The sequence below is a fragment of the Quercus robur genome, chromosome 2, assembly GCF_932294415.1.
Source record: "Quercus robur chromosome 2, dhQueRobu3.1, whole genome shotgun sequence".
Lineage (NCBI taxonomy): Eukaryota > Viridiplantae > Streptophyta > Magnoliopsida > Fagales > Fagaceae > Quercus > Quercus robur.
Window position 1 is genome coordinate 43381585 of NC_065535.1, and position 19277 is coordinate 43400861.

At 39.5% G+C, this 19277-nt stretch overlaps 1 protein-coding gene across 1 annotated transcript; it reads left to right on the forward strand.

Annotated features, from left to right (window-relative positions):
• Window positions 1–11887: 11887 nt before the first annotated feature.
• Window positions 11888–12583, forward strand: LOC126699329 (uncharacterized). The gene is made up of 2 exons (XM_050397083.1): window positions 11888–12073; window positions 12176–12583. Exons 1-2 carry the CDS (start codon window positions 11888–11890, stop codon window positions 12581–12583), a joined length of 594 nt encoding a protein of 197 aa, XP_050253040.1.
• Window positions 12584–19277: the final 6694 nt, after the last annotated feature.

Below are 19277 nucleotides of genomic sequence, written 5' to 3' on the forward strand. Positions count from 1 at the left end.
ACCTTAGAAAAACCCAATGATTGGTGATGACTTCACTTACCCTTGGTAATTTCCTTAAAATTGACTCATGTTCCAGTCACACACCCAAGGTACATGCTTCATGCACGCGCAAGCGTCGCTATGATGGGTGGTCGAACCACCGCGAGGCATTGATGGACTGGCGACTCCATTAGGGACACAAAGAGACTTTAGCCTTTAGAGATTTTTATAAGATCTTAATCTTTGGACATTGGCTTTCAAAAACGTTGAAATTGGCATTAGCCTCCGAGGCTTTCCTCTTGAAAATTGCTTTTACTATATCCTAGTAAACTATTCTCAAAACTCAAAAAAAAATTCAAATAGTTTTCCAAAAATTGGCTTTAAGGTGTTTTCATATGTGTGAAGCTTTCCTACTTTCCTAAGCATGCTTTACAACTTTCCTTCACATGTGTAAACTTAGAGTAGTAGACTCATTTTCTGCTGTTCATATATCTGTTGTGCTTGGAAAGCCTTTCCCCTTTCATTTCAAAATGCATTACATCAACCCTCATATTGGGTCGAACCCGAAATTGGCGTTGAAGGCAAACGCTAGATGCATATACCTTAGATAGTTACTGGATGCTGAATTGTAGGCTTTTCCTGGGTCCATGGGTGGACAAGATTATGCTAAAAAATGCCCCCTTGATCCACTCTATCCCACAACTTCTATGAAGAGAATGATTAGATGATCGAGGTCCCCTCTAAGAATAAGACCAACTCACTAGTTAAGACATGTCTCATATAGTTGGCCCAGACTAAGTCGAAACCCGTAAGGATTAGGAAAAGCCAATGCTAAGTGAACATCCAAGCCTAGGGTAGGATATCCTTCATAGTATTTTTTTCAAAATGAGTCAAGGGGAAAGTGTCAAGTTTCCATCTATAGGGTTGCCTTTTTGCTTGCGTCAAAGAGTTGTGCTCTACTCTAGGTTCTATCCATCTATGATTAACCCCTAGGGAAAAGCAACCTTGTTGCTTGCATCTGTGATTAACCCTTAGGGAAAAGCAACCTCGTTGATTGCACATTATATCATACCTAATCCCTAAGGATTTCCAACCCTAAAAGGGCATGCATGCACTAATGGCTCTGTCATGTAAATGTGTACAAATAATATTTGTGGCAAGTAGCCAAAACTCCGCACCAAGGAGGACATCTCCAAGAGTCCAAGACCTTCTCTGAGAAGGCGAGGCCATCCAGAATGAAGCCTTTTCATTGTAAATTTGAGTTTCCTTATATTGTAAAAGGCTCACTATTGGAGCCATTATCTATAGCCCATGTTCTAGGGGCATTGTAAAAAGGCAAATTTTGTAAAAGCATTGCTTTCTTTGTAATCAAAAGAGAAGTGTCCATCTCGCAATTTCAAGCATGAAACGAAAGTTCTGCATCACTATAGAAACTCACCATGATAAAAACCCACTCAAGGGTTCAAGCCAAAATTTTCGAAAATGATAGGTGCATTTTAAATAAGCAAGAACCTAAACTAACTTCGTGTTTGTTTTGTGTTTCCACATTGTCAAATTTTCAAATGTACCCCATTTCTTTCCTGTCCCATTCTTTTCCTTTCCAATATCATAAAGAGAAAATATTGCTCAAAGGAATAGTCCAAGTTACCATCACACCGTGATCCTATCATCACTAGGTCACGTGCTGAAGAGATGTCTACTATTGGTCCTTCCCCCATTAATGAAAAAATTCATGAGATCACTCTCCTGAAAGAGCAGATGGTCGAAATGATGTGCATGATATGACAGCTAGTTGTAGGAGGGAACCGAGATTCATCTGGTCCCACTCTAGAGGGCTCTACATCGTCATCTGAAAATGAGACCCAACTGCCACCAGATCCAAATCAAGGCCAAACCACATTGCCATTCATCACATAAGGGGGTGACCAAGAATTGAATCCTCCAAAAGATAAGATCTCAGAGTCTGTGGTTATGGTCAGGTCAAAAGTCAAGTGGAGACCCTGACTGAGAAAATCCATATCATAGAGGGCTCTGATGCCTGAGGAAGTGTCGATCTGGACAGCCTGACCAATTTCCCTCAGGTCATCATGCCTCCCAAGTTCAAAGCACTTGAGTTTGTCAACTATGATGGCACTAGAGATCTTTGCGCCCATTTGTGCATGTTCTGTAGGAAGATGGCACCCTATGGAGACAATCATCCTTTGCTCTGCCAATTTTTCCCTATAGAGACAATCATCTACAGCCACATGGTATGTGAGATTGGAAAAGACCTCCAGCTGGAGAGAGATGGACAATCCATTCTTGGATCATTACCGATTCAATACTGAGATAGCTCTTGACTGCACAGTTCTTCAAAGGATAGCAAAGAAAAGTGGGGAATCTTTCTGTGAGTATGCCCAAAGGTGGCACGAGTTAGCTGCACAAGTGCTTCCTCCCATGATGGAAGATGAAATGTGTTGGAAAAACATGGTTTGTATCTCATACGAAACATACGCAGTGGAAATGGACCTACTTCATTCGTAATTAATAACATGTACTATGTAAATTTCAGAATTTAAGAACAAGAGAGCATACCTTGAAGTGGTGAATTCAAAACAAAGATCAAAAGCACTTGGGAATACTTTTAATCTTCACTCCAATTCCACTAACGCCCAAGAAGTGTAGTCTCTCAATCAGTTCAAGGGAGAATAAGAGAGTGGCTTTCACTCAGACATACACACAATTTCACAAATAATGTCTCACATAAAATTCTGTATGTTTCTTCCCTTGTATCAAACTGATTATCTAATTGGGCTAGCTTTTTGAGCCTTTCCAATTAGGCTTAAGTGTGTGGCTTGGAGTGGGACCAAAAAGGACCAATAAGACACTAGCTCCAATGGGCCTTGGGCTTTTCTGTTAACTCTTGACAAGTCTAAAGTTACCATTAATTATATATAATATTGACAGACCAAAAATGAATTGACCCCTTGTGATGAATTAATTGATTAATTAGTCAAGTGTATTAATTAATCAAATTAACATGCAAACACGTGGTAGCACAAAAAAATCACCAATTAAACTAAGTGCAGCGGAAAATAAATTGACATGGTGATTTGTTTACGAATGGGGAAAACCAACATGGAAAAAACCCCGCTGGGTGATTTTAAGGTCACCACTCCCGAAAATCCACTATTATCACAACAAGCGATTACAAGTAAAGGAATCCCAGTACCTTATACGAACCTCCAGTTGAACCCTTACCCCAATACCCAATTAGACTTGTTCTGTAGTGACAATCTCTCCTTTTGATGCACGGCCCCCAGTACATGACTAACTAATTGTGCGGATCCCAGTACGCGACTTCAATCACCAACTAAAGAAAGTTGTTGGCTGTAAAGTTCTTCAGTTCATCACACGATGAAGATCCAGAATATGCTTGGTCACAAAACCCTACGATGCACAAACACAGCAACTTCTTCACAAGAATGATGAACTAGTGCGAACTCTGTCTCCGGTCACAATTTGCTTGAACAAAACGTTGCTCAACACTTGTGCAATTTGTGTCCACTTTGACGGCCCTTAAAATAATCCTTTTATATGTCTAGGGTTGTGAGAAAAGAAAGCCCAAACATACAATCACAGATTAGAGTCAAAACAAATTTGAAATTCTGTTTTTCATAAACCTCGACAAATACCCTATCTGTCGAGCTGCTGTTGAGCCACGGGGCGGAACAGCTCTTCATGCTCGATAGATGGCCAGCTATCGAGATTTAATGACAGGCACATTTTAGACTTGAATCTTGGACAAACTTGCATGACTTCAACACTTGATCTTGAAACAAAGTTTTCTAAAGTATTAAACACATCCTAGTTCTACCCAAATACAAGTAAATTGCGTTTTGTCAAAGGATTAGCCAATTACATAAAATAGTGGCATATGTTCTTCACAAGTGAATCACATATGTCCTAACAAATACCACTATATAAATAGAATTGCACTCTAGGCCTTATTTATAAATTATATCCCAAGACTTTATTGTACATGCAACTCCTTTATAAAATATTCGTAGTAATACAAAGTCATGAAAGTAGACTGCCACTTTGAAGATTACTACATCTTAATTCCTTGAGTACCTGGTTTAATCCTTTAAGTTATTCATCATATATTTATGAAATCCAATTCCATAAATATATACTCTAGTAACTCCTTACTAAAGTGATTAGGCCTAACACTCTAAATAACCAAACCCATTAAACTTATCTCAAGGGAATATTTTATATCTCCATTAAGAGATTATGAATTTCATCTTAAGAATATATGTTCCATCAATACTAAATGTGGCTGCCCAACATACTGAGCTTTTGATCGTGACTTTAGATCTCACTATTGATATATCAAAGCAACCTACACCTCATAATCAGATCCATTATTCTCTCAGGATTAAAAGTTCTTGTAAATATAAGTCCTGAGATTTATTATTCATTTGACAGTCATTAGGAGAACAATAAATCTCACAGTGGTCCAATTCAATATGTCTTAACTCTTAAAACATATCAACATACCAACTAGAAGTCTCCACTTCCATGATCAAGACAAATCATCTTAGTTGATATGTTATAGTCTTTACAGATGAAATTCCCAATTTTATCACTAAAATTCTAAGTTTACAAAGAACTTGTGATTTATATCTTCTATGACTAAATCACATAAATCACATACTATGCATCTCATGGACTACATAATAATGTCCCAATATTCATGTTACCATTATTTTAGATAATAATAAAACAACTTTATTAATCATAACATTAAGTCATACATAATGTCATACATAGCATCATACAATAGGATTTAAGGGCACACATCCTAAAAAAATGATCAAGTGGTTCATGGATAACCTTAAGCCTCTTTACTAGAAGAAGATGATTAGTGCCCAAGTCACTCACTTCACAAGCCTGATTCGTATTGGAGAGTGTATTGTTGAGGTTGTTAGGGTCAAGAAAATAGTTGATCCTGAGGCTTTGAATTCTATGATAGAACAACAGGTGAAAAAGGCAACTAGCCACAAAGGGAAGGAAGTTGAAGTTCACATGATTGACAAAACACCTGAAAGACCAAGGGGTGTCGATTCTGCTTATACAGCCTTAAACACCTGACCTTATCAGCAATAGGTTCAACCAACCTAGGCACCTTATCGAGCATTCAATCATAGGGGAAGGCTCAATCAACCCTGATATCCCAAGGCGGAGCCACTGAAATTCTCTCTGTTACCCATGCTTGTGGCAAAGCTTTATGCTTATCTATTGGAGACGAAGCTAGTGACTCCAATATTTGTAAAACCTAAAGAAGGTCTTCCTCTGCTCGATTTTGACCCATCCAAGAAATGTGAGCACCCATTTTGGGGCCGAAAGGCACACCTTGGAAGAATGTATGCATTTGAGACATCGAATTCAAGATCTTATCAACAACAAGCTAGTACAGTTTGACAACACGGCCAGACTAAATGTCATCACCAATCCCTTGCCTCCTTATCTGGAAAGGAACGTGAACGCTATCTCTATAGTGGAGGAGAGGATCCCAGATTTCTCATCTACCTCATTCCCTTGGAAAGCTATGTTATGGGCTCTAGCCCAAGAAAGTCACAATGTTTTGGAAAACATAGGAGCCCCAAGATTCAACTGGGAAGTCTGCTCATTTTATGACAATAGGGACTAATATGCCCTATTCGATTGTAGAGTGCTTAGGGAACAAGTTTAGAGTTTAGCTGACCGCAATATTATTTGGATAGATAGAGAGGTCATGTAGAGGAATGATTGCAGGGCAGCCAACCTATGCCCTCCAAGTACCCAAGCGAGAACCAACCATAGCTCTATGTTAATAGGATCAAGGAAAGACTAGAATGAGTACTTACAAGAGCGCCTTTGTAAGGTTCCTCCAGGGATGAAGACGCCAACTCCTCCAACTTCGGTCGTTATCGAAGAGATTATAGAATTGGCTGTGGATTCAGGAGTGCTGGCTCCAAAGAAAGAACAAACCATGCCAGCCATTGAGGGTTTTTCTCCTTTGATTTTATCTTTGCATGGGATCACCAAGACATCTCCAGGATTTGTCCAGAAGGGAACCCCTATTGTCCCCGCCAATCAAGGTTTTGATCCTCTAGTTCTACCAAAGCCTATCCAAGGAATCTCTAGGGTTCCTAACCCAAAAAGCTTTAGAAGCTACTCTGCCTAGTCTAGTCATCATCGATAAGAAGATGTTCTCCCTGACGCCAAATCTGTAAACTCAAGAAGGCATGGTCATCCATATGCCGAAGCGCTTCCCTTATAAAGATAGCCATCGTGTCCCATGGAAGTATGATGTGACCTTGATTTCCACCTGAATTGGAAAGGAAAAGGTTTGCTTTTAATATCTATTCAAGTCTATTCGGACTTACCAAGAGTGGTCGATGTTATTCTCTTGAGGAACTCGAAAAGATGAGGAAAGGAATTGGTAAGGGCACAGCCGAGCTAGTCAAGAATGAAGTCACCATTGAAGAAGCCAAGGAATTCTTGAAAACCATTCGGAAGGCCGATTATAGTGTGATTCAACAGTTGAACAAATCTCTAGCTCAGATTTCTATTTCAACCCTGTTACTATATTCCGAGGTCCATTGCGAGGCTCTACTGAAGGTATTGAAGGAAACGCGTGTTCCTATCGGTATTATAGACGACTCCTTCAAGGGTATAGTATCATTGGTGTTGGCCACCAACCAGGTCTTCTTTTTAGATAATGAGTTGCCTCCAAAATGAAGAGATCATACCTTGGCCATGCATATCGTAGTCAAATGTGAAGACATGATTGTCACCGCAAGGGTATTAATTGAAAATGGATTAACCTTGAATGTCTGCCCGATGGCCACTCTAGAGCGCCTGAAAGTGGATATGTCTCTTATTAAGCCTAGCACCATGATCATCAAAGCCTTTGACGGCACGCGTCGCGAAGTGCAAGGTGAAATTGAACTAATGATTGAGATCAGCCCAAGATCCTTCATGGTCAACTTCCAAGTGATTAAAGTGGATTCTCCGTACAATATGCTTTTTGGGAGACCCTAGTTACATGCAGCAGGTGCAGTCGCATATACCCTCCATCAGAGACTCAAGTTCATCTCTAAGAATCAGTTGATCACCATTATGGCTAAAGAGCCCATAACTATCTTCCAAGAGACATCTATCCCCTACATCAATGCCATTGCATTTCCAATAGCATCCTTCCATGGCTTCGAACTAGTTTCCATGATTCATAATGCTTCAGAGCTTGAGTCCAGTTGGCCCGTAGCAATTTTGATGGTTGCTAATGAAATGCCCAAGTTTGGGTACAAGTTATGCCAAGGCCTCGGAGTCGTAGGACGTGGGAGCCCTGCTTTCATTGAACTCTCAAATAACAAAGAGAAGATTTGGTTTAGGGTATAAACCCACTCATGAAGTTCAAGCTTCTAGAGGGAAAAAAAGGAAGTGTGCTGCTTTAGGGATGTTTAATCCCCATATCAAGACCACTTTTCTAGCTCTGGCCGAGATCATTTTGCCAAAACATTACATGGAATTGGAAGACGATGAGCCTAATCTGGCTTACATTATTCAACTCTATCCTGAAGAGTTCTCTGTGAACGCTATCACATCTTCTGAAGATAATTCAACTTCTATTATCCGACCAGGGATACTAGGCGAGACGACAAACCTTTGGACCATCAAGCCTTGCTTTGTGGTTGCACCGGTTAAGTAAAGAGTATTCCATCATCGAGTGATTGGGCCTTCCAATCACTTGAGAGGGTTGGAATAACATATTTAGTTTGTTTTGCATGCTTATGTCATTTCCTACTTTATTTGTGTTCTCTATTCATTTCCCCAGTTTGTTTTCCTAGAAACAACAAAAAAGAGTATTTCCCTTTTATCACTATTAGGCATGAACTTTGTTTTCCCCCTACCCATAATCCATCCATTAATGAAATATTCAGCGTATTATTCAAGAAAATTCTTGCATCTCTCTTTATTTTCTTTCCTATGAATATGTGTGTACAAATTATCTTATGTTTCTTTGTATATGTTCCGCTCTATAGGATCTATTCTGATTCCAAAGCGGGTACATCTTCCCTTTGCCATAACGAGGGTGTGGATGATGTGAATGAGACAATAGATTTGGATCATAATGTTGAAGGATTGGAAGAGGTCCCAAATTTACCTCAAGACATCCTAGAAGCTATGAACAGAGAGAGTGAAGGGTACATGCCCAATATAGAAGAAACAGAGGTGATAAACCTAGTCGAAGAAGGCGAGAAGGAAAAACCCATCAAGATCGGGGTAAACTTTCCCAAGGACATGAAAGATGAGCTCATATCTCTATTGAAGGAATTCAAGGAAATCTTTTCTTGGTCTTATCAAGATATGCCTAGATTGGATATAGAGATTGTTGTCCACAAGATTCCAGTTAAACCCGAATGCCCCCCAATGTGGCATGCTCTCCAAAGGATGAAATCTGAGACCATCCTGAAAATCAAAGAAGAAGTAGAAAAGTAGTTGAGGACCAATTTTCTTACCGCCATAGCCTACTCCAATTAGGTTGCAAACATTGTTTCCATGCCAAAGAAGGATGGGAAAGTATGCATGTGCATCACTTATGGAGATTTGAATCGAGCCAGCCCAAAGGATCATTTTCCCTTGCCGCATATCGATACCTTAATTAATAACATCGCAACCAACATGTTCTTCTCCTTTATGGACGGGTTCTCAGGTTATAATCAAATCAAAATGGCTGAAGAAGACATAGCCAAGACAGTGTTCACCACCCATTAGGGAACTTACGCCTACGATATCATGCCATTCAGCTTGAAAAATGCCGGTGTGACCTATTAGTGAGTCATGGTAACCCTGTTCCATGATAAGATATACAAGGAGATCAAAGTCTATGTGGACACGTGAAAGACCGCCAAAGTGCCTCTAAAAAAAAAGAGAGATTTTTAGAGTGCTTTTAAGGCACCTCTCTTTTGGGTAAGTGGTGTGGAGTCACTACTTATTTTTTATACAAAAAAATAAGAAAAACTAAATATATCTATACATGACTGAATTGTTTCATTTCATTGATTGAGTAAAAAAAATAATAATAATACATGTTTGATAAATTGAAAATTACACGGCTTTGGGTCCTAGTTACAAACTACCAAAAATATGTGGCCTTTTGTCCTAGTTACAATCTATCCAAAATAAATAAAGACAAAGATAAAGCCTAGGTCTACCTATCCAAAGACTCTAAATTCGGAGGCTAGGTTACAGAATAGAAAGGTGTTAGGCACCCATTCCGCCCAGATAGAGTCTGGTCTTCTAGACTTTTGTGACCAATATACCTTTTATGCATGACATGAATGATATGTTGCACACATAAAAATAAATAAATAAATAAATAATGAAAACTAAATCACAAAAGTTTATTTATGAATGCATCCTCTTCTTTGTAAATATTTTTAAAAAAAAAATTAGATCTGTGTTGTAAAAAAATTGAATTTGGTTTAGAAAAATCAAATATGTTTTTGTTGTGTAAAAAAGATGTCTTTTGGAGAGAAAATTCAGATCTGTTTTTTATTTAATTAAAAAAAAGTCTTTTAATATGAAAAAATATCAGATCTATTTTTGAGAACTTAGAAAAAATGGTTTTGGTTTATAAAAGATCAGATTTGTTTTGTACTGATAAAATTTAGTTTTATAGAGACTTAAAAAAAATCAGATCTGATTCTAAGAACTAAAAAAATTGGTTTTTGATTTGTAGGAGATCGAATCTGTTTTAGTGATAATAAAAAGAAATCAGATTTGTATATTTTAAAAAAATCAGATCTGTTTTTATATGTGTAATGAAAATGATTTCATGAAATAAATTTATGCTATGTGTACTAAATAAAACAAACACAACAAACACAACCATTCATGATTGTTTTTTATTACAAAAACGACTATGTAAAAAAAATCAAATCTACATCTAATGAAAACATAGATCAGTTTTTAATTTGAAAAGAAAATGTAGATCTACATCTAATGAAGATGCAGATCAGTTTTTAACTTGAGGAAAATTCGGATCTACTTCTAAGGAAGATGCAGATCCATTTTTTGATTTAAGAAAAAATCAGATCTGCATCTAAGGAAGATGTAGGTCCCTTTTTGTTTTAAGAAAAAATTCAGATCTACATCTAATGAAGATGCATATCCATTTTTGATTTAAGAATAAATTCAAATCTGCATCTAATGAAGATGCAGATCTGTTTTTAATTTAAGAAAAATTCAGATCTGCATCTAAGGAAGATGCAAATCCGTTTTTTAGTTGAAAAAAATAATTGATAACATGCAGATTTTGAAACTAAGTAAGAGATCATAACAATAATAAAAAGAATCAAGAACATGTTTCAACAAAATAAGTTAACAATTCATGATATGAATATTTGACACAACTACACTAAAATAATTAAACATGCATCATCACAACAAGAGCAATATAAGAAAAAAGGGTTAATAAGAAACAACCTCTTGCATGGAGCACTCTTCTTCTTGAGAGGATATTTTAGGGTTCAAAGAAATTTATGCAATTATCTTTGAAACCTAAAAATCCTAGCTTAAGAGAATATTAGAATGGGGATAAGAAATATGAGAAATTTAGGGGTATGAGAAAGTGTCTCTCTAAAAGCGTAAAAGAGTGTTGAATTTTGAGATCCAGTCTCTATTTATAAAGGTTGGAATGCTTAAAAAATAAGCAACGATGAGTAGAATGTGAACTGGGATGCGACTTTCTATGAAAAATTTGAAAAGGAAGTGCCTTATTGTCACACAAAGAGCGTTGGGCCAAAGCCCTTAAGGGTGCCATTCAACACTTTGAAAGTGCTATTCGGCACTCCAAAAGTGCTGAATGGTACTCTTGGATGCTAATCGCACTTTCGTGTTCGCGTGCATTTTAGACTCCCTTTTTAGGTTTTCTTGAGCCTGGCCTTACACTTAGACGTGTTTTCAATTCGTATTCTGAGATTTTTATCTCTTTTCTGGATAATTCAGGTCTTTTCAGCAAAAAATATCTTGTAGATAAATACTCTAAAATAAATCTTGATAAAGTTTAGATTATCCACAATTTTATTATTATCCAATTATCTCCTTTATTCCTATGCAAGCAATCCTATTTTTGACACTAACTATCAACCAATCACAAAATTATTTAATTAAGTTTAGATGTTTAACCAATCAGAATCAATTTAAATTAATCATGCATGGTCGACTCTACTTAGACACAATGCATGTTGACCATACAAACTTGATCATCTGATATCTTTCGATCTGACGGTTCGATTTGGAAACCAGACATACCGTCACGACCATTAGAATCTCAAGATCATTTTTATGATATGAAATGAATGAATTCATGCATGTAATGCAATCATGATTTTTGTGGTACATGGATGGTCATTCTGGTTATCTTCCTTAATTAAATCATGGGTGCAAAATCAAGTGTCTACAAGACAATATGATTGTCAAGTCACGCACTCCCAGAGATCATTTAATAGATTTGAGAAAGCTATTCAAGCACCTTGTCAATTACAGGTTGAGGCTTAACCCTAACAAGTGCATCTTTGTAACCAGTTTAGGGAAATTGCTCGGCTTCATAGTTAGCCAAAGAGGAATTGAAGTGGACCTAGCAAAAGTCTAGGCCATCAGGGACATACCCGCGCCAAAAATCAAAAAACAAGTTCAATGCTTCTTGGGAAGGATCAATTACATAGCTCGTTTCATAGCGTAATTGACCGCCACATGCAATCCCTTGTTTAAGCTCTTGAAGAAGGATACGAAGATAGACTGGATAGATGAGTGTCAAGTGGCCTTTGACAGGATTAAGGAGTATTTGTTGAACCCTCCTATTCTAGTTCCCCCGATGCCGAGATATTCATTGATTCTCTACCTAGCGGTGCAAGAGACATCCATGGGCTGCATGTTAGGCCAGCTAAATGAACCCAATCAAAAAGAGAAGAAGATTTACAACCTAAGTAAGAACTTCACCAGCTATGAGATCAATTACATCGCCATCGAAAGGCATGTTGTGCCCTACCATAGGCCTCATGTAAGTTGTGGCAGTACATGCTCTACTTCACCACGTGGTTGATTTCCTACATGGATCGCATTAAGTACATCTTTGAAAAGCCTGAAGATCTCCCGTTGGCAGATGTTGCTATTTGAGTTCGATATTGTGTTTGTAGTGCAAAAGGCCATCAAGGGCCAAGCCATAGCCGATTACCTAGCAAATCAACCATTGAATGATCCAGATTTCTCAAAATCCCTCTTCCTAGATGAGGATGTCTTGGTGATAGAGCTAGAACCCAATAATGTAGAACCATGGCGTTGGAAGCTTTATTTCTATAGAGCCACCAATAGCACTGGAAATGGAGTGGGAGCAGTTTTAGTATCCCCGAAAGGCCAACAAATCCCTGTTTCAATCAAGCTGAATTTCGATTGTACAAACAATGTTACAGAGTATGAGGCATGCATTGTGGGCTTACAAGTCACCTTGGAGTTTGGCACATATGATCTAAGCTTCTTTGGAAATTCCCTGTTGATCATCTCCCAAATATAGGGAAAGTGGTAAGCCCAAGACACCAAGTTGATTCCGTATCAGAAATGCGCCAGCCTCTTAATCCAAAAGTTCTGGAACATTACCTTTGCTTATTTGCCCCGAGCACACAACCAGTTCACAGATGCTTTAGCCACCTTGGCTAGCATGGTTAAGTTGGTAGAAGGAGAAGAGATACGACAATTGCACATAGCCTACTACATAAAAATTGAAGAATGCTTGAACGTCAAAGCTGAAATCAATGGGAAGCCATGGTATCATGATATCAAGGCTTATATCAAAGATGGTGAATACCTGCTTGGAGCCATAAACAGTGAGAGGAAATTCATCAAGCGCATGGCGTGCCAGTTTTTCTTGAGTCGGGAAGTCCTATACAAAAGGAACCACGGCACAACTTTGCTTTGATGCATCGATGCCCCCAAGGCTAACCATTTGATGGAAGAGATGCATGAGGGCTTGCTTGGAACCCATACCAGTGGACCCATGTTGGCCTTAAAAATTATGAGAGCCAGCTACTATTGACTTACCATGGAAAGTGACTGCATCAAGCTTGTAAGGATGTGTCACCATTGCCAAGTCGATCAGAATAGAAAGAATGTTCCTCCCTAACCCCTACACTCTTTAGCGGCACCATGGCCTTTTTCAGCTTGGGGTATGGATGTCATCGAACCCATGATTCCGAAAGCCTCAAATGGGTAGGAGTATATCTTAGTGGCCATTGACTACTTCACCAAGTGGTTGGAGGCCACACCCTACAAAAGCGTCACCCAAGCCATGGTGGCCCAATTCTTAAAATAGAACATCATTTGCCACTATGGCATGCTAGGAGAGCTCATCATAGATAATAGAAAGAATTTGAATGGGAAAATGAATGAGTAGTTTTGCCAACGGTTCAAGATTGAACATTGAAATTTGGTTCCTTACCGCCCTAAATGAATGGCGCAGTGGAAGCAACCAACAAAAACATAAAGAAGATCTTAGTGAAGATGATAGACACCTATAAGGATTGGCATGAGTTCTTGCCATTTGCCTTGTGTGCCTATCGCACTTCTATTCATACTTCCATGGGTGCGACCCCGTATTCCTTGGTCTACGGCATGGAAGTCGTCCTCCCCCCACCCCCCCCCCACCCCCGCCACATAGGTAGAGATCCCATCTCTCAAGATCTTGTCACAGACTTAATAGTCAGAAGCTGAATGGGCTCGTTCTCGATATGAGCAATTGAACATGATAGATAAAAAGCGCATGACCGCAATATGCCATGGACAGTTGTACCAACGTCACATTGAGTGAGCACTTAACAAGAAGGTTAGACCCCGAGTCTTTGAACAAGGTGACCTAGTCTTGAAAAAGCGCAACTAGGCCATGCCTAATCATAGAGGAAAGTTTGCCCCGACCTACATGGGCCCGTACTTGGTGAAGAAGGTCTTCTTCGAAGGAGCCTTGATCCTAGCCGATATGAATGGACATGATTTCAATATGCCCACTAATTATGATGCTGTCATACAGTACCTTGCATGAGGGAGCCTTCAAGTGCAACCTATTTTTCTACATTCGTAAACAAAAAACAAAAACAAAGAAAAAAAGCAATAAAATATAAAATATGAAAATGTAGATTGAAAACCCGAAAAGGCGGTCTAGGCAAAAACTAAGGCAATCAAAATTTGTAATTTCAGTTGAAGTACATGATGACCTGATCCTTCCCCATGGAGGTACATAGGCAGCCAACTCTGGCCCAATTACATTATAAAAGAAAAATAAATCAATTGAATCTGCTTAGGTTCGTGATCAAGATCAAGGAAAGAAAGGATGGACCCTCTCGGGTTACTTTATGTCTACGACGCACATGGCACATTGTGGTTTGTTCAAAGATTTTATGGCATGCGCCAATGGAAGGTAACCCCAATGGGAATGGGAAAGATCCATCTAGAACAGGATGTATTCTTTGGAATCTAAGATATTGATATGCATAGACTTACATTTACCATTTTATTTGTATGATCTTGCATTCTCAAAGCATTTGCGAACATATTCATTAAACATGCTTGTTTTGTGCGTTTCTAATCCTTTCATGCATTCACCATTATGCATCCAAACAAAAATCTCATAAACATGAATATCTCTAATAATCAATATATGCAAAAACATCTCTATTTCCACCTTCTTTTTGTTTTTAAGCATGCCTTACAAACTAAACTATGCTTTAAAAACCCAAAAGTAGAAGGCCGTATGCAATTGCCTAGCAATTTACGACCGACCTTTCCATACATAGTGGAATACTAACTACATAGCTTATGTGCAGAAATGAAAAGAAACAAAAAAGACTCCAGCAAGTCAAACATGGCCCAAACAGTCTGACACCACCTTGCATAGCACTCCAAAGATGGTGAGAAGAATCGGATCATCTGAGGAATGGGTACGAAGTAACCCTGCAGCATCAAACCCAAATCTCTGGAAATCTCGCTAAGTCGACTATATGAATGTCAAAGGTGAACCAGCTCCCTTTCTAGAATGGGACTCAAGGTGCAACTCTGCCTCTCTGTATCAAGCAAAACCTGCAATGTGCTAATCTCAACAGTAGAAACTCTCAATGCCTCCTCCTTCTTGGCTACCTCAGCCTAGAGATGACAAAATGCTAACTGTGGCTCATTGGGCTCATCAACTAGCCCATATTCAAGACTCAAAGTAGAGTGAATGTAGGATCTAGCCTACACTAGCCTCATGGCTAAATCATCAACCCTACTACTCGGCTATGCACGACTAGCCTTTAGTGTGGCCTTCTCCTCATCTCTCGTCTAGCCCAAGACGGTGAATCTCTAAGTAAAATCTACTAACTCACTTTCCAAGCTAGTGACTCGAGATCTCAACTGAATGCACTTAGCCTCCATGGTTGAAGGGATTTATCCCTCATGCACGAGCTCTACTCAAAGTGTGGCGAGCTGAGCCTCGTATGTCCTCCCCATCTCATCGAAGTCCTCTATAGTGGCATTAAGGATCTCCTTATAGCAATCCCTATCCCTGATAGCCTTTGTTAGGAATTCTCTTAGGTCTTTAAGAGTACGCTCAACTTTGACCTCAAACTCTAGTGTTTAATCCCCCAATATATCAACCGAAAGGCAAAGGTCAAATGGATCCAAAACCGACAAGTCGATGATGAAACACAAATCCCTAGTGGCTCTTCATTCTCTAAACTCAGTGGTAGACCACTTATAATCATCCGCGGGATAAATGGGATAGTCTATAGTCAACTTGCGCTCTTTCCAAAAATTAGAAGCACGATCTATGATGACTATGTCAATATCATAGAGAACATACTCACAAGTGATGGCGAAAAGATTGCTAAGTTGAGGAACATGCTAGGTACCCCCAAATTGGCTTATGGCTATACCCAAATAGTACCCTGTACAACCTCAGATGCCTACCAAAGGGACGCTAAGTAAACCAACACAGTGGGTCCAACCCTACCACCTAGTAACTCCCCACTTGACTCTCCATACCCGCAGTCAGTGGAACCCATGCCAAACAAATACCTCAACCAAGCAGTGGTATCCCCAGTAAAAGGAAGATCAAGGGCTACAATGATCTTAACTCTGTTCCTCCTTAGGAACCCCACAGGTTTTGCCCTAGATATCACACTCAAATGACTATAGAACCAAAGCTGTAACAAATGCACACAATAGCCAAACCTACCACTACCCATCTCACTGCACAGAGAAAGAGCTCAAATAATCTCAGAAAGGAGAGAGGGAATAAAGGAAGTGCTATGAGGTAGAGCACTCACTAATGGTAGAACTACAAAGCTAATAGAACCTGACTGAAAAGGGAATAACATTGAACCAAAGAAGGCCACCATGAAGGCTTAGCGCTTGTAGAAGGTCCAACACTCCTCCAAGTCCACAATGTCTCCTCAGTAAGCAGCAGGGCACTCAGCTAGGCCAAACCGACAGATCAAAAAATCCCAGGGGATGCTACCTCCCATATCGGGTCAGAACATCAACTACAGGCATCTTCAAGCTTAATAGCTCTGCCAACTACTTGCAAAAGCGAGATCGAGTCAGTGGTCGATAAACCCGACTCATAGGGGCAGGAAGAGAAAGAAAGCAATCATACTCCTCCAAAGTAGGGACCAAGTCCATATCCCCGATGGTGATGCACCTAAAAGCAAGATCCCAACAAGTAACTATAGCCTCTAGTAAGTGCCAATCCAGAGGAGTGCAAAATAGTGAAGTGGCATCTCTAAGGAACTGCTTAATGTATGCCCAATCCTTGGAAGAGAATGAAGTCCACCATATCTTGAGCTCCCTCTCAAGAAAAGTATGCCTCTCAAGCTCCACAACTGTCATAAAACTTGAACCCAAGAGCATCCTTGCTCAGATAAAAAAGAACGCAGTGTCTTGATGCTGATACATGCAAGAAAGTGTAAGAAAATGATATTTCTAAGTTTTTTCAATGAAGAAAATGGGTAGGAGAAGACCTAGAAAATCATAGATCAGAATATGGGAGGTCTGGGAGGAGCCCAAACCTTTATGCATGAATTTCGAGGCCAGCGCACCTTTAGTGGCCGCTGGGCCTCGGGACACGTGCCAAGGCTTTTTGAGCCCTTTGGCACAGCCCCACATGATTCTGATCATCATATTCCCTCGGTTTTTGCACTAACAATGGTACACGGGCGTTTCAACAACAAACCGTTCCTTTTGGGGATTTTTCACACAAACTGAGACCGCACAAAATCTACACTAGGGCAGTTTATTTTTACGTGTCTCATCCATCATTTATCTTGAACCTCATTATCAAAACCCAATTCACCCGGTTCAAGGGTCAGTTTAACCCCTATCGTCAAGACATGTAATAGGACAGCGCCAAGGCCATTCCCAATCACTAATAGCAATCCGTCCTACAAGATATGAAGATCGCAACAATCGGTTCTTGTATGGAACCTTTTTCAAAGAACCAATCGGTTCAATCGATAGCCGGGTTGGTCATTACATTCCGCCACATGGTGAGTCCGAGAAAACCCCATTTGGGGAAGTCCATATTCATAATCAGGGTCATCAAGAAATCCATATTGTCTAGTGCAATTCTAAAGAAAGTCATCATCATCTCTAACAGAGTCATCAGCAAAACACCCAGCACTGCCGTCATCGGCACCATCACCAGCAGCGAGACTAGAAGAAGGGCCAGTTCACCCAACCGAAGAACTTGGGACCTATCCCGGAGTCTAAAATGAAGCCTGCCTTGGCACAAGGCCCCATGCCCAACCCAAAACAGGAGCAAATCTCCATCCGACAATAGGACCTGGAGGAATTGGTACGTACTTGGTCTCGTGACTCTGAATGGGAGGATCCTTAACTAGAATGTAGATTGCTAGAGGCATAGACATCCCATGTCCCCTTATCTCGCTAATCAGGATGCCAATATACCCTTGGAGCAAGCTTGCCTCAGCAATATGCTAGCTTCTGTCTCTCTCCACAGAAACGATCAAACTCTCCCACTCTCTCCGCCATCACTCCCTCTCTCGAGCCAATGCTCTAGCAACCTTTTCTTGCATGTACTCCTCCCTGACGATAGCAGCACTCTCAAGATCTCACACCTGAGCCTGTAGGGCCTCTACGTGTGATCCCAAACGGGCCTCTGAAGCCCTCCGAGCACGTGCAATGCCCCTAAGCACTCTACCCCCTCTTAAAGGGTAGACATCTATAATAGATCCAGCCAATGAAACTAAAAACCAGGTAGCATAATTAGTATCCTCTGTAAGGAAGCCTTCAGAGGAACCTGTCACATAAGTGGGGTCGTCCACAATTTCCTTAGGACAAGATATCTGATGAGAATGCAAAATGACATTTTTCCCCCCCTAATGATTAGTATTTTATATTTATTTGGTGCCTAAATGTATTCATTATTCTTATATTTTGATTTAGGATGCAAATGGAGGCATTAAGCGAAAAACGTAACTAATTGGGCGATTTTGGACAGCATTGACATCACTTCATAATCTGGGCATAAATCTCTCATCCGAGATCTAATTGAGATGATTAAAAATGATATGGAACGCAAAGCCAAAGCTCTACAACTTTCTTTTTTTGAGTTTTGAGAGATACGGGCTGCATAAAGGTCAAAATTAGGCTTCAAGTTGCTGCACCTGCACTGTTGACGTTCTTGAATGTTCCTTTGCCTACAATTCTAATACGCAGATCTGATGTGGTTTATTTTCGGAAGTTTCTAGATATGATGCACGAAATTTCCAGCTGAAAACACCACTTTCCTAGTTATATTAGGACTTTGTTTTATTTTTAATATTTTTCCTTAATTAGTCAGATTTGGATATTATTATTCAAAATATTTTTAGGAGATTTTGTAAGCTTGGGAAAGGGGGAATTAACATGTAAAGAGGGGAGGAGAAATCAGAATTGGAGACACACGCCTCTCTCTCCCCTCTTCTCTGATTTTCTCCTTTGAGTTTTCATCATGGCTCTGCATGGCTAAACTTTTATACTTGGTCGAAGGAAACTGAAGCCTCAAAATCAATAAAACTGTGAGATCTAATTTGATTTTATTGTTCAATTTATGCTTTGAATATCGAATTTTCTTCTGTGCCTATTTTCATGATTGTCTCGTTTAATTACTAGAAGGCCTACTAATTTATTATTCGTTGCAATCTATTGCTAAGTTAGATATCAAATCCGTAATTGTTTGATCT